The sequence below is a fragment of the Rhizophagus irregularis genome, chromosome 24 (genome assembly GCF_026210795.1).
Source record: "Rhizophagus irregularis chromosome 24, complete sequence".
Classification (NCBI taxonomy): Eukaryota; Fungi; Glomeromycota; class Glomeromycetes; order Glomerales; family Glomeraceae; genus Rhizophagus; species Rhizophagus irregularis.
In genome coordinates, this window is record NC_089452.1 from 815,957 (window position 1) to 832,654 (window position 16,698).

General features: G+C 24.8%; 4 protein-coding genes across 5 annotated transcripts; 1 reads left to right on the forward strand and 3 right to left on the reverse strand.

Moving 5' to 3' along the window:
- Positions 1–257: 257 nt before the first annotated feature.
- On the reverse strand, positions 258–1,261 carry OCT59_015899 (uncharacterized protein; the record flags this gene model as incomplete). Of its 2 annotated transcripts, none has more annotated exons than XM_066132126.1 (2): positions 258–271; positions 343–1,261. In XM_066132126.1, 2 exons carry the CDS (start codon positions 1,259–1,261, stop codon positions 258–260), a joined length of 933 nt encoding a protein of 310 aa, XP_066003146.1. The 2 variants fall into 2 exon arrangements, with proteins under 2 accessions (XP_066003146.1, XP_066003147.1); XM_066132127.1 differs by lacking the exon at positions 258–271 and having other exon boundaries at positions 654–672; positions 738–1,261.
- Positions 1,262–1,647: 386 nt separating this feature from the next.
- Positions 1,648–3,340, forward strand: OCT59_015900 (uncharacterized protein; the record flags this gene model as incomplete). Its single annotated transcript, XM_066132128.1, has 7 exons — positions 1,648–1,766; positions 1,832–2,013; positions 2,103–2,275; positions 2,357–2,629; positions 2,776–2,935; positions 3,018–3,112; positions 3,179–3,340. The coding sequence occupies 7 exons, from the start codon at positions 1,648–1,650 to the stop codon at positions 3,338–3,340; spliced, it is 1,164 nt and encodes a 387-aa protein (XP_066003148.1).
- Positions 3,341–7,210: 3,870 nt separating this feature from the next.
- Positions 7,211–8,467, reverse strand: OCT59_015901 (uncharacterized protein; the record flags this gene model as incomplete). Its single annotated transcript, XM_025331221.2, has 5 exons — positions 7,211–7,542; positions 7,624–7,715; positions 7,825–7,973; positions 8,053–8,146; positions 8,220–8,467. 5 exons carry the CDS (start codon positions 8,465–8,467, stop codon positions 7,211–7,213), a joined length of 915 nt encoding a protein of 304 aa, XP_025169196.1.
- A 3,706-nt stretch (positions 8,468–12,173) lies between these two features.
- OCT59_015902 (uncharacterized protein) lies at positions 12,174–13,539 on the reverse strand (the record flags this gene model as incomplete). The annotated part of the gene is made up of 4 exons (XM_066132129.1): positions 12,174–12,523; positions 12,631–12,997; positions 13,087–13,297; positions 13,517–13,539. 4 exons carry the CDS (start codon positions 13,537–13,539, stop codon positions 12,174–12,176), a joined length of 951 nt encoding a protein of 316 aa, XP_066003149.1.
- Between the last annotated feature and the right edge of the window lie 3,159 nt (positions 13,540–16,698).

The window sequence follows — 16,698 nt, forward strand, 5'->3', positions numbered from 1 at the left end:
TATTAGATGGTTTAAATCGTTCATTCCTGGGTAAGTTGCAAATGATAGCATAAATTGCTCCGGTGCTATATTGGGAATTTTCAAACGGTTGAAACCAATCTATGTTAAGCATTATTCCAAGATTGGTATCTGCTAAGTCTTGCTGAAAGAAGGTTGACCCATTTTCGTCTTTAAAAGATTTCCATATTCTTCCATCATATATATCAGCAAGAATTTCTGGATCAGAGGGACGGTTAACCCACTTTCTGCAAGCTTCTTCAAAGCCTTTTCGCTTGAACAAAAGATATAATTGATGTTTCAAGCTAATTGTGGGAAATATCAATGCTGGTTTTTTGATTATACCGTTCTTCGTAGGGACAAGTTTATATAAAGGATTTCTGCAGATCTCTCTTTTATTACTCATTGGGTGGTTAGGAAACTCTTGGAACACACAATCTGTGAATTTAGGCGTAATATCAGGACTGTTACTAGACACATCGGCAATTCTATACAATTTGCAACACTTTTCGCAAGCCGCATATTTTGTTAGATGCGCGCAAATACCAAGATTCTTGTGTGCCATATAGAGAGATGTAGGAAACGTCGAAAATAAGTTTTTGTTTATATTCATGAGAACATAGCGGAAAAACTTAAAAAGAGAATTCGTAGCCACATTAGGTAGACGAAATCTCTCTTGGTACTTCAAGATCCATATAATGATCCAAGAAAAGGTGTCATCTAATCCTTCTTTCGGGTACTTAAGATCATCTTCTAATTCCAATTCTGGAGCGTCAAAATTCAATTCAGAATCATCTGATGAATATCCTAAAGTATCATCATCAGAGTTTTGTTCATTTTCCTCTTCAGATACATTATCACCATCATTGTCATCACCACCATCATCATTATCATCTCCTTCATCATCATCAGAGAATAGTTCATTAGTTACTTCTGGAACCGAAATCGTAGATTTTATGTTTTTTTGAAATACTGGTAACATTTTTCTAAGTAAGAATTGATAATTTTCTTGTGGATCGTCATCATCATTCGTTTCCATAAATTCTCCCAAAGGAGGTATTGGATCAATAGGTTGATTTTTTGATTCAGAATTTCTAATAACTTCTCTTTGAGGTACGATCCTATCTTTTTTAGCATAATGACTTTTTTTGGTTCTAGGATCTACCAGTTTTCCTTTACAACTTGGACAATAACATTGTACAAATTTTCGCGTTCTAGGAGGATAAACATATGAAGGAGTATTTTTATTATTGATATAAGACATTATTTAATTGAAATTTTATTACTGAATAGATAATTTTGATATAATAACAAACATACGAAAGATCGTAAGTAATAATTGATTTAATCATTTGTGTATTATCTAATCCAACCAAAAAGCTTAATTTTAGTATATAAATAGTCTACGGATTATCCTAATTGTATTGTAATTCTTTCTCTCACGCAGTCACTCCTTATCATGAGAAATTCTAGATACAGGTAATATTTGTTTGTTTAATTAAAAAAAAAAATATCGATTTTATTTTCATTTAATTTAAAAAAAATATCAATTTTATTTTCATTTAATTTAAAAAAAATATCAATTTTACTTTCATTTAATTAAAAAAAATTATCGATTTACATTTTTACTTTTTTTTTTTATTTATCAGTATGCAAAATTCCGGAGAAGAATTTATCAGGGAAAGTCCGTTTCAACGAAGAGGAAGGACGATATACAACAGAAAAGAGCCATTGTACAGCGGGGTAGCTTGCATGAAAAAGAAAAGTTGGTACATGAGAGAGGCAGAAGCCGAACTCCACGTAATCCTCCTTCATTAGAAGAACGCTACAATAGGAAACGAGAAAGGGAAAGAGACGTGAGTGGAGAACGCTACAATAGGGAACGAGAAAGAGAAAGAGACGTGAGTGGAGAACGCTACAATAGGGAACGAGAAAGAGAAAGAGACGTGAGTGGAGGTTATGGAAGGGAGAAAAGGCGCAAAAGGAATGAGAGTAGAGAAATTCGAAATCAAGAAGGTAATTTATTATAAAAAAGAAATTGTGTATGAATGAATTTTATAATGAAAAAATTTGAAAATAATTAACATTAATTTTATTTAAATCAGAAATTACAGAGTTACGTTCAATTGTGATGGAATTGACGGACAAAATCGAAGAACTTCACAGGAATAGAAGTCGAACAAGAATACCTTCTGCGTCACCTGATACTTCAGCAAGTATCAAAAAAGCTCGGAATAATTTAGAACCTATGAATAAAGATTACAAAAAAGTTTTCCGGGTCAGTATTTGTATTATTGCGCTCAAGTTGTGTAGTTTTTTAAGTAATTTACTTAACTTACTTCTCTTCTATCTATAATAGGATGATGTTGTCAACATATTAAAAAGCTTGGATGCCTCTTTACAGTTAGACTATAAGAATCGGTGGACTGACATCGAGATATATGTGGTTCAAAATGTAATTCCGGCTATAAAGAGAGCGCTTGGCGAAAGATTTCACTACACTGACACGGAATTGAAGAAAGTTCTTCAGAATTATCATCGTCACCAAAGAGACACCTACATTTTGTCATTGAATCCTCAGAAACAAAAAGCAAACAGACAAAGAACGGGTATAAACAGTAGAAGGAAAGATGTAAGTACAACTTTACTTTAGGTTTGAAATAGGATGATGGCGCTCTTTATTGAATATCATCATCAAGTTAGTAAGATATAAGACGTCTCAAATTTGCAGAATATCTATTTAACATTTTATGTATTTATATTATTTTTGTTGCAAAGAAAAAGGAAAGACGTCAAAGAGGATTGAAGCGTATGATAGATACCAAAGATCAAATGCTCACGGATTTAGAATTTAGCAATTTGATCAAGGATTTAAGAGAAATCATTAATGATTCAAATTACCATTCAGACGAAGTTTCGGAAACAGACGAAGAAGAAGGTTTGTGTTTTCTGCGTATAATAGTTGCTACTATCATTGAAATACTAACACTTTACGATATCGTTTTTTCCTTTCACATAAGCTCAAGAAGAGAAAAACATGAAGATTCGTCCATCTAGGAATGAAAATACGAATCACGTTCTTCATGTATACGATAAGAAGTGGAGATCGCAAAGGGTGAGATATATGCTGAATTATTACATTGTATTTTTTTTCAATTACTTACATAATTAAACTTTTTAGTTGCGGATTCTCTTGCGACGTGCTGATGAAGTAGGTGAAGCCACTCAGAACTTAAAAATAGTAAGGAAACGATGGTACGACGATCAAATGTACATAGATAATTCCAAGCCACCTCGTAATGCTCCGGAATGGGCTATTTCATCTTCCTACCAGTCCGAATAATAAATATTTTTTATTTTACCAAGTAAGTTTTTTATTTGTTCGTTAATATTTTATAATAATTAGTTTATTAATAATTATTTTAATTTTTTTTTCAAGTAGATTCTATAATATAAATGAAATAAATAAATCGGAATCAAGCAAGATTTAAACTTACTACTTCGTATTTGTAATAACATAAGTTGAATATAATGTAGCAATTTATTTATTATAATTTAAATAGAACAATATTACATGCAATATTTAATTGTAAAATAAAATACTATATTTATTTAAATTAAATTTTCGTGATTTTATCAATATACAATTTACAACTGATATTCAAATGATATACACCTGATTTATCGGAATATTATAGTCATATCGGGATGCTTAGATTCCTCCTGGTTTTGGCATTGAACTTACCCGATATTCTCTAATTCGATAGCCATGTTATTTATCCCTGATTTACGCTAAAAATCGGTTAAATTTCATATAGGCCTGCCAGATTCTATTCAAAGCGGAATCGATGGAAAAACATAGGGCTATCAGGTGATTGAAAATCACCTGATAGCCCTTTATTCGACCTGTGAATTTCATAGGAATTACCCACTTTGCTCACCCTTACCCAACCCAAACAAACAAATCCAGTACCCTCCTAAGTAAAATTTGTGAACTCCCCGACTCAATGAGTTATCCGTTCTAATTTTGACTTAGGAAGTTACCCACTTTGCAAATAAAAAAATACACACCTCTTTTAAAGTTCTCTTGAGCCATTTACACTCATCTAGAAAACCAGTAATGCTCCATTCAGAGAACTTTCATCTGTTGTCCAGTGTTTCAATACAAAATATTGCTATAACTGATAAATAAAAAAAGGAATAAATACAATCCAATGATAAGAGATTAGATAACAAATATAAAGTATAAACATCACATTTTTAATACTTAATACGCACTCTTTTTCAAGAACTCTAAGAAATTTCTTCATTTTATCAGTGATTGTAAATCTCTGCATTTACCTATTATGACAAAGAAAAAATTATTAATAGTGTGCTAAATTTTTATTTAATGGTAAAGAAGACATAGCCAATTCCTCCTTTAGAATTAGCAGACTTTATCAATAACAAAGTAGGATGTTATCTGCTTGAGTTGGTTATCAAGTGAACAAAAGAAATAAAAAAGAAATAAAAAAAAAGAAAAAAAAGGGAATAAAAAAATAAAAATAAAAATAATATAAAATAAAAAAGAAAAAGCAGGTAATTTCATAGGAATTACCCACTTTGCTCACCCTTACCCAACCCAAACAAACAAATCCAGTACCCTCCTAAGTAAAATTTGTGAACTCCCCGACTCAATGAGTTATCCGTTCTAATTTTGACTTAGGAAGTTACCCACTTTGCAAATAAAAAAATACACACCTCTTTTAAAGTCTCTTGAGCCATTTACACTTATCTAGAAAATCAGTAATGCTCAATTCAGAGAACTTTCATCTGTTGTCCAGTGTTTCAATACAAAATATTGCTAAAACTGATAAATAAAAAAAGGAATAAATACAATCCAATAATAAGAGGTCAGATAACAAATATAAAGTATAAACATCAAAAAAAAAGAATTTTCACATTTTTAATACTTAATATGCACTTTTTTCAAGAACTCCTCTAAGAAATTTCTTCATTTTATCAGTGATTGTAAATCTCTGCATTTACCTATTATGACAAAGAAAAAATTATTAATAGTGTGCTAAATTTTTATTTAATGGTAAAGAAGACATAGCCAATTCCTCCTTTAGAATTAGCAGACTTTATCAATAACAAAGTAGGATGTTATCTGCTTGAGTTGGTTATCAAGTGAACAAAAGAAATAAAAAAGAAATAAAAAAAAAAGAAAAAAAAGGAAATAAAAAAATAAAAATAAAAATAATATAAAATAAAAAAGAAAAAGCACGTAATTTCAAGGAATTACCCACTTTGCTCACCCTTACCCAACCCAAACAAATAAATCCTGTACCCTCCTAAGTAAAATTTGTGAACTCCCCGACTCAATGAGTTATCCGTTCTAATTTTGACTTAGGAAGTTACCCACTTTGCAAATAAAAAAATACACACCTCTTTTAAAGTCTCTTGAGCCATTTACACTCATCTAGAAAATCAGTAATGCTCAATTCAGAGAACTTTCATCTGTTGTCCAGTGTTTCAATACAAAATATTGCTATAACTGATAAATAAAAAAAAGGAATAAATACAATCCAATGATAAGAGGTCAGATAACAAATATAAAGTATAAACATCAAAAAAAAAAAAAATTCATACCTAAAGGAAGATGTGAAAAGGGGGCTTAAGGAAGATCTAATAAAGAGACCTAAAGAGACCTAGTCAGAGAGAAGATAAACCTAAAAAAAAAGATGACGAAAAAAAGGATAAAGAAAGCCTAAAAAAAAAGACAATGAAAAAAACAAGATGAAAAAAAAGAAGATAAAGAAAGCCAGGATGAAAAAAAAATGACGAAAAAAAGAAGATAAAAAAGCCTAAAAAAAAAGATGATGAAAAAAAAGATGAAAAAAAAGAAGATAAAGAAAGCCAGGATGAAAAAAAAGATGACGAAAAAAAGAAGATAAAAAAAGCCTAAAAAAAAAAGATGAAAAAAAAGATGATGAAAAAAAAGATGATGAAAAAAAAGATGATGAAAAAAAAGATGAAAAAAAGAAGATAAAGAAAGCCAGGATGAAAAAAAAGATGAAAAAAATGAAGATAAAGAAAGCCAGGATGAAAAAAAAGATGACGAAAAAAAGAAGATAAAAAAAGCCTAAAAAAAAAAAGATGATGAAAAAAAAGATGAAAAAAAGAAGATAAAGAAAGCCAGGATGAAAAAAAAGATGAAAAAAAAGAAGATAAAGAAAGTCAGGATGAAAAAAAAGATGAAAAAAAGAAGATAAAGAAAGCTTGAAAAAAGGTGATGAAAAAAAAGATGAAAAAAAAGAGATAAAGAAAGCTTAAAAAGATTAATGAGATATTGAGATATTTATATTATTTAAATCATATACTCAATTACTCATGACGAAACCCACATCAAGATTATGTGTTACATGTCATTTTTTTCGCGTAACTTTTTATTTATATGAACGATATGAGTAATTATTGTTGTTTATGGCTAAATGATTAATATTTTTTTTTATCGGCTAAATATGACTATAATTAATCCTTCAATATAATAACATGTGACTGACGCAATAACTATTATTTAAAGTCAGAAGTGTTATTGTACATCGTCACGTGCTGAACAAATTAATAAAGTAACTATAATATAAATTTTTGGTCACGTCATGATAGTATTATGTCATTACTATGTCATTCCGCTTTTATAGCAAAATTACCGTTCTACGCCTCAAGGAGAGATATATGATGTCATGTGATTGATAAAATTAAAGGTCGGTTTGTCAATTGTATTGGTAGATTGTACTGAATTTTTTTTAACATAACGCAGGCCAAAATTAGAAGCTTGACCAGCATTATAATTTAACTAATAACCACGAGCGATAATTTAATTACCGATACTTTTCCACCAAAATATCAATGCCGATATAGAGGAAAAAAAAATAATCTAAATAAATACGCAAAAAATTAATATTTCAAAGATTTTTAATAACGTTCATATGTGTTATAATTATTAGTAATTTATAATATTTTTAATATTTTAAATTCCAATAATTAATATTTTCGCTTATATAATCCTGTCACCACTATAAAGGTATATAAAAACTTAAAAACTATAGTATAGATAAATTAGATCACAATTTCCTATTGTAATTATCCATTAAAGTATGAAATGTAAATATTCATTTGCATTAAATATTCTAAAATACATATTAATACATAAAAATTTATTCATGACTTATTATTCCGATAATTGTTTTTGGGTCCAAAATCTGACATGAACACTCTCAGTACTAGTTTGTTTAAATTCTTCAACTAGATTTTCTACCATATTTTTGTATTCTTCTTCAGAAATTCCCATTTCCTCACTTAAAACCTTGATTGACAATTCTGATTTATGATAAGAAAAAGTCAAATCTTGAAAAACTAAACCAATTTTATCACCATTTGGACCTATAATAAGATCTTTTTCAATTCGATGAACTTTTCCTATATTTGGTTGTAATTCAAATTTTGAATCTAGTTTATACACCAATTTAACATCAATATTTCGTTTTGAATATGTTGACCAAACTATGATTAATTATGAAAAGTAAAATTAATAATTTATAATACACATAATACATGAATTAAGATGAATATAAATATAATTACTTGCATCCGTCAATTTACGAAAAATTGGACCTTCGCCAATATAACCGTTACGTCTATCAGATATTTCAATGTATCCACCTGGTTTCGTTACTCTAATAAAAAATTATATAGATCAGTGTACGCAATTTTCATTGCAACGTCTCATACATGTCGAATTGTCGATAATAATTATTTTTCTTCTTTAAAAAAAAAAAGAAATACCTCACGAGCTCAGAAAGAATGAAATCCCATTGATCTGGTGTAAATACAAAGCTCATATTTTCTAAATGTGTAAAATCAAATTCGTTATCATGAAATGATAATCGATTAGTTACATCGGCTTCGATGAATTCAAGATTATTTGGTTTTATCTATCGAATTTTATAGATTAAAAAGGATCAAAATTTCGGTTTTTTCTTCATAATAAAATAAAATTTAAAATTTTATTACCTCTTGTGGATATATTGGTTTAATATCAACTCCATAAAAATAAGAATTTTCATATTTGTTTGATAAATCTAATAACCACGTCGCAGCTCCACATCTTAAAATATATATTGTCATAAAATTCCTCGAATATTAGAAATTATTCACTTTAAAGATATGATATCACTTACCCGACATCTAAAACCTTACACCCTCCTTCAATTAATTTATCTTCAACTGGGGAAGAAAATCTACTTTGAAATATATATGCTCTAAGAAAATGATATATATGTAATCTATCAATGGAATCGATACTAGTCGATAAATAATAGTCAATTAGTTTCTCATTTCTTTCTTTGTCTGATTCTATTTGGTCAAATTCAGGTATTTTTTTTATTGATGGTCGTTTATGTTTTAAATGTGATTTGATATTACCCATGATTTTAGTTTAAGTGAAATAATTTTAGTAATTTTTACTAAATAAGCAGTTAAACTAATTAAGATGTTTTTTCTTCGTCAAAAATAAAGGTTCTACAATTTCTATTTATACTGCATCGACGGTTTATTTGCATTATATAAGAATTTGTCAGCGATAAAAAGCCATATTGATGTTTGTGTTACTAAACTTACATATTTATGTTTTCACAAAGTTAAGTAATGTGTGATTATCAACAAAGGAATTTCCCGGCATGTCCCGTGCGTAAAGTAAAACTTTACATCTGTGATTATGTGATATTTACGGCTTTCAGAAATTTATAAACACAACAAATATTATAAAGATTGTCACGTACAGACGGTACAGTACGTGCATAATTATTAAAAAAAAAAAATTTTTTTAATTTAACCGGTTAAATATTTCCAAAATTTTTAATTGGTTAAATTTATTTTTTTATTCTAGTATTCCTTTACTTATTAAGAAAATATTTGTTTTTTGGTATGAAAAAATTTCCGATCGGCAGATTCAGGTGCACCGGCGACCATCCGTGTTAGTAAAATTATATGACAATCTGTTCTGTATACGATCATCATTTTTTCCCGGTTTTTCCATTTTTTTTTTTTTTGATTACGTAAAATAATGTAACGTATTTTTTGTAGCCCATTAATGACAATTGTTACCATTATAATTTTATATTTAAATTTTCATATAAACAATTTAGGAACCAAATTTATAGTATTGACCTGATTTTATAGTTTGTACCACTGATTATTAAGAAATACAAATATGCATTATATTCACGTAAGTACTTAGTCATCATTCTAGAAAAATAACATAATATTATAATATTTTCATGAATATTTTTTATTCTAATTACATTAACGATTAAGAGATTTTTTTTTTTTAAAATGGTATGATATAATACCAAATTATTTAAAATTATAAAAAATTAAAAAAATCGAAAAAAGGATGCCTGCCGATCTTTCGAAGAAATTAACGTAGACGACATATTAGTGATGTTGAATAACATATTTCGAAAATTTTTTTTTTTTTTTCACCAGTTGAAAATAAATTATTTGATACTCTTTTCATAATAATAAAATAAAGAAAAAGTATTTAAAATAATCTTTTGATTATTTCCATTAGCTAATTATAAAAATTATCGAAAATTCTAATCATAAGTAATTCTTACCACAAAATTTATTATTTCCAAATATTGGCTCATGGTTCATACTTTTATTTTAATAAATAAAACCATTTGTTATCACCGAAATCTATTTCACCGAAGCCAGGGATATTTCATCGAAGGGATATTTCGCCGAAAGGACGTTTCGCCGAAATACCATTTGATATTTCGCCGAAAAATTATTTATTTCATTTGGTTATTTTATCTGAATTTATTAAATTTATCTCGTTGTTCATAATATATTAATAATCTTTTTTTTACTTACTTTTTCGTGAATAAATGATTCAGGAAAATAATGTTATTTATTTATTTTTTAACAATTAATATCAGTTACTTGAATGTTAAAGTGATAATATCCTGGAAAAAAAAATCTAAAAATAATTTAATTTTTATTTTTCATTGCGCGATGAATATTTTTATAAAAATGTTAATCGCTACCATTTTCGGCGAACGTTCTACAAAATCAAAAATCAATGACAAAAAAAAGTTTTACTTTGGAACCACCTTATATTTAGTTAACATTGCAAATATTGAAAAATATATGATATATTCGGGATCATCCAAAAATCCCGACACCCATAATATCTACAGTCTATAATCCTGATAGTCTAAAATCCTGTCTGAGATTCGATCAGATGAATTTGAGATTACTTAATTTCTTTAATGCAATTATTTCTAATTTTAGAAGATAAGGAATAGTTTAGTAATCTAGTAATATACTGTACATAATCCTTTTAACTATTATGTAATAATATATTAACGTTAGTTAATTTGCATTAATATTAATAAACAATTTACATTGGTATTAATAAAATTTACAGATTATATTTTAATAATATTGAATAAATTAGCGCGCTACTACAAAAAAAATTTTGATATTTTGACGGTCAAGATTTTTTAACTGTCGATATTTGTGGCTATCTGGATTTTATTTCAACGGGATTTGGGTTTGTCAGGATCTTGGTGTCCGGATTGTCAGAATTTTGTGGTAAACCAGATATATTCACTCTTAAATTAACAAAATAACACAAAAAAAAACTTTTTTTGATATTTTTGTTTTTTGGCCATATTTTGGTTCTAACCTTTTTCTAGTAAATTTATGAAGTGTTTATGTCGCTGTTAAGTGTTTTTTAAGATTGTGCAAACATCACTCGAAGAGCAATGGTATTGAACATATAGAAGTACGACAAAATTAATTGTAAATTGCCGAAATAATAATTCATTAAGTTTTGCGAAGTATTATATATATTAAATATTAATAAAAATATATATATATACCAATTTTTATAATAAAAAATTAATATTTACAAATTTTTACATAGTAATAAAAAATATTTAGTTGTTTGCGAGTTGCGACACAATAATTAATTAATATATTAATACTTGCAAACATTTTAAAATTATTACACATTAATAAAAGTATTACTAGTATTTGTTACAGGGTGTTACAAATTATTACGTCTAAAAAAAAAAATAAATATAAATTATAATAAAAAAAAGATAAGTGTTGGGATAACAGAATTCTTCATTTCGTGAGAATATTTCAAAGTTTCATTGAAAAATAAAAAATATTCATTTATCAAAATAAAATCAATCAATCTAAATTTGGAGAAATTTAATCATTCCGATGTTCCCCAAACTTTTTGAAGTTTTTTAAGCTTCAGGAATATGCAAGTATTTGTGTAGAGGGCAATAATTGGTATTGATTATGAAAAGGAATATCTATTAGATTTAGGTAATATTCTCTAATTTTTTAATAGTTATGATTATCCAACATTTTTTATAGGCACTTATTGATTTATTCATCATGATTTGATATTTCAAAAAAGATAGAAACAATATTCCACCGGTATAAAAAAAGTATAAAAAAGTATAAAATGGGTATCTAATAAATACTCCATATAAACCGATGTTCCCTCTCTTCGGGGGCTCCAAGGCATCGGAGAATATTTCAGTTATTCATTGATACCCATGGAATAACAAGTATAAATTTTAATTCATAAATTATTTTTCCATATCTTATATTTCTGTGCTTATAAAAACTAATTTACTTTTCAAAATAAATAATTCATATTTTCAAAGATAAAAACATCATAAAATATTGGGAATTACTGAAAATTATTGGTAAGATAAACTTTTTATTAAAGAAATGGTTCGTATGTTTATATTTAATATTTAGCAAAGTAATCATTCGTATTAAAGCTTTAAATTGAAATAAGTAGTTATTTACTTTGCAAGTTTTAATGAATAAAATTAATGTGATTAAAATTTATATTTAATATTAAGATAGTATGAAATAAATAAAAAAAAAGAATTATTTAAATTACAAACTAAGAAATATGTAAAATATTTTACTACTCTATACTTAGTGTTTAAATAATTCTAATAAAATAAATAAGAAGAATAATTACTATTTGAATACAAAATATCAAATATCACTTAATACTACATATTATAAAAATTTCATCTGGTTTAATATCAAATAATTAAATAAATAAAAATAAAATAATTTATCAGTATATGTTACATATCCAATGATTCCATATCATTAACCATGCAATCCAAACATTCACTTTCTAGAATTTCATTCACTTTTTCACTAGTAAAATCAAGTAAGCGACTTGCATAACATGCTTGTGGATGAGGTTCAGCAATAGCAAGATTGTTATGCCCAATTGGTGCATTTATAAATTCCATAATATGGCTTTTTAATTCTTCATTAATTTCATCACCATAAGGATGGAAAATCCAACTTCCAATGATAACTTTCACTTCTAATGCAGTTGGCCTTTTTAACGGATCGTCATTCCAACATTTTTTCATTAAATCTATATAACATTGTGGTGTATTTTCAACAACTTTAGGACGTTCACCTTTACAAATGCTTAAACTAAGTTGAAGATCATGTGCCCTATCATATCATTAGCTGGAGTATAAGGTTTGCCTCTTAAAATTTCGGGTGCCATAAATGGTACAATACCATAAATATCTTCTTTTTTTAAAAAAGATTTAACAGGTCGACACAAACCCAAATCACTAATATAAATTTTATCCACTGTATTTACTTCATCATAAGCATTATCATTATGATTTAAAATATTACCATCATGAAAATCACAATGAATAAGATTTTTTCTGTGTATTTCATTAAGTCCAGAAATAATTTTATGTAACATATATAATTTTTGTTTCCAATTATTTCCAATTACTTTTCCTAAATTTCCTCTTAAATTACCTTTATTTGCATAATCCATTACCATCATATAATTCAAAGTATCTGGATTTTTCGTAAATCCATGTAAGTTAATAATTCCATAAAAATCTAAACATTTTTCATGACATTCCCACTATAAAAATAAAAAATCAAATACATACATCAAATACATACAATTAAAATATAAAAATAAATAAATAAATAAATAATGTATTATCATACTTCATTTAAAAATTCGTCCAAATTTTCATTCAAATTATTAAGACATTTGAGAACCACTTCTTTATTTCCATTTAACCAAATAGCTTTATATATGATACTAAACCCTCCTTTATCAAGATATTTAACATTTTTAAATTGATTGTAAGGAATCCATCTTAATTTTTTACCAAGAATAAATTTATCTAAAATTGTATTTCCGCTTTTTCCAAACCTATAATTCAAATAATTATAAATCAATATTAAATTTATAATAAATTATGCTAAAATTTAAAATTAAATACTCACTCTAAAATTTTATTATGAATATAATAAAATAAAAAATTAGTTTTTGTATAAATATATATAAATAAGTAACCTATAATTTATAACTTACCAACTATAGTATCAGATATATTTTTTTTTTAAACAAAGAATTTTAATTAATTGGAACTTTAAATAAATATCATATATCATAAATATAATAACAAAACCAACTTACAGGGGTCTAAAATTTTAAATGAAGAATTTAGCTATTTTAAATTACTGTATATATAAATTTTACTGTATACAAATATGCTGATAAATGATAATATAATCTTATAACTTACCAACTAAAATAAATTACCAAATAATTTTTTAAAGAAAGAATTTAGATAGTTTATATTTTATAATATGTAATAACAATAAATAACTTACCAGCTAAAGTAAATTACCAAATGATTTTTTCAATAAAATATTTAGTTAGTAGTTTATATTATATGTAAATACTGTATAAAATATGTTAAATAAATAACTTATAACTTACAATCTAAAATATAAAATAAATTAAAAATTTTTGTAAATATTGCAATATGTAATAATAAAAAATAAAAGAAATAACTTACTAACTATATTATTAAATAATTTTTAATAAAGAATTTAGTTATTTATTGTAAATATTATATAGGAAATATAATTAAATAAATAACTTACATCCTATATTATCATGTATAAAAAATTTCGTTAGTTTAAATTATATAAAAATATTAACATATGTAATAATTAATAACTTATAACTTACGATCTGAAATAAATTACATATAATTTTTTAATTAAGGAATTTAATCAAATTATTTAAAAATATTATGTGTAATAGTTAATAACTTACTACCTGAAATAAATTACAAATAATTTTTTAATTAAGGTTAGTTAGCTTAAATTATATTAAAATTTATATATCGATATGTTATAATTAATAACTTATAACTTACTACTATCTAAAGTTAAATTGTCAATCAATTTTAAATAAAGAATTTAATTAATTTAAATTATACACATATATTATATAGATATGTAATAATAGAATTAAAGAAATAACTCATAACTTACGATCTAAAATAAATTATCAAATAATTTTTTTAAATAAAGAACTTGGTTAGTTTAAATTATATGTAATAATATAATGCAATGTAATAATAGAATTAAATAAAATAACTTACACCCTATATTATTAAATAAGATAAATAATTTAGTTAGTTCTGTATTTCTACATAAATATTATACAAATATGTAATAATAAATAACTTATAACTTACGATCTAAATAAATGACCAAATAATTTTTTTAAATCAAGTTTAAAATTTATATGTAAATATATGTAATAATGAAATTAAATAAATAACTTACATCCTATATTATTAAATAATTTTTAAATAAAGTTATTCATTGGTTTAAATTATATATATATATATATATAATACATAATAATATAATTGAATAAATAATTTACCTTCTATATAATTAAATAATTTTATAAATAAAGAATTTGGTTAATTTAAATTCCATCTGATATGCAAACATTATATAATTATATAATAACAGAATTAAATAATTGTCTTACCTCCTATATCATTATGAAATAATTTTTTAATGAAGAATGAGTTTAAATTATTTGTATTAATATGAATAATGCGGTAGAATTAAATAAATAGCTTATAACTTACCAACTAAAATAAATTACAAATATATTTTTTTAAATAAAGAATTCAGCCAGTTTAAATTATATATTTGATATTATATATGCAATAGAATTAAATAACTTACCACCTGTATTATTAAAAAATTTTTTAAATAGTTAGCAGTTAGTTTAGATAAATATAGATATTATATAAATACATAATAATACATGACTTACCCCCTATATTATTAAGTAATTTTTTAAAAATTTAAACAATTAAAATTTTATGTAAAATAGTAATAATAGAATTAAGTAAATAACTTATATCTTACAAGCTAAAGAAATTAACATATATAAAAATTGAGTTAAAATTATATGTGAGTGTTATATAAATATGTAATAATAGAAATAAATAAATAACTTACAATCTAAATAAATTGCCAAATAATTTTTTTAAAGAAAGAATTAAGTTCATTATAAGTAGATATTATAATAATAGAATTATTAATTAAATAACTTACTCCCTATATTATTATAAAATAAAGAATTTAGTTAATTTAAATTGTTAAATATCATACAAACATGTAATAATAGAATAAATAAATTAATTATTATAACTTACGATCTAAGTAAATTACCAAATGGAAAATTTAACCAGGTTAAATTATATGCAAATATTGTATAAGTATATAATGCTAAAATAAAACAACTTACCCCCTATATTATTAAGTAATTTTCCAAATAAAGAATTTAGTATATGCATACATTGTATAAACATGTATTAATAGAATTAAATAAATAACTTACTCCCTATATTATTATATTATTGAGCATTAAGAATGAGTTAGACCAATTTATTTAAATAATAGAAATATAGATAACATATTAACTTACACCCTACAATCATTAGTTATTAGTCAATTAGATGTTAAAAATAAATTATATGCTGTATATTAAATATATAACTTACAATCTAATCATTCAAATAAAGAATTACAGTTAGATGGAATTACATGTAAATATTAAATGGATATATTATAATTGAATATCACAACCTACCATCTAAATTATTAATTATTAATTAAATAAAGAATTTAGTTATTTGAATATTATATAAATACAGTAAAAAAAGTGAATGATAACTTACTAACTATAGTATTATCATCATCAAATAATTATTTAATCATATAGAATATAACAAAAATAAGTAATTCTATTTATGCAAATTATAAGATAATCATTAACTTACGAGTTAAATTATCTAAAATAATTTTTTACATGAAATATATTTAGTTTAAATAATATGTGAATATTACATGAAATCGTATAATAAATAAATTATAATTAAGAAAAATTTTTTAATATTCAACTTGTTTAGTATATTATATTTACCTTTAGATTCCTTAGTACAAATTCCTTCAAATTCTTCAGTGCTACTTCCTTTAGATTCCTCAGTGCTATTTCCTTCAAATTTATCGGTGCTACTTGAAACTAGTTATTATGTTTGAAACTTGTTTTAATAATTTTAGAATAATTCCAATCTGTATTAAATATTAATGAAATATGCTTTACCTCTATCATTGCTGTAAGCCATTACTATATAACTGTATCAAAATTGTCCTTAAAAAATATTTTTTTTCTTTATTATTAATGTGGTAAAGTTGATTAGGTAATAAATGTTTATGCAAAACACAGTA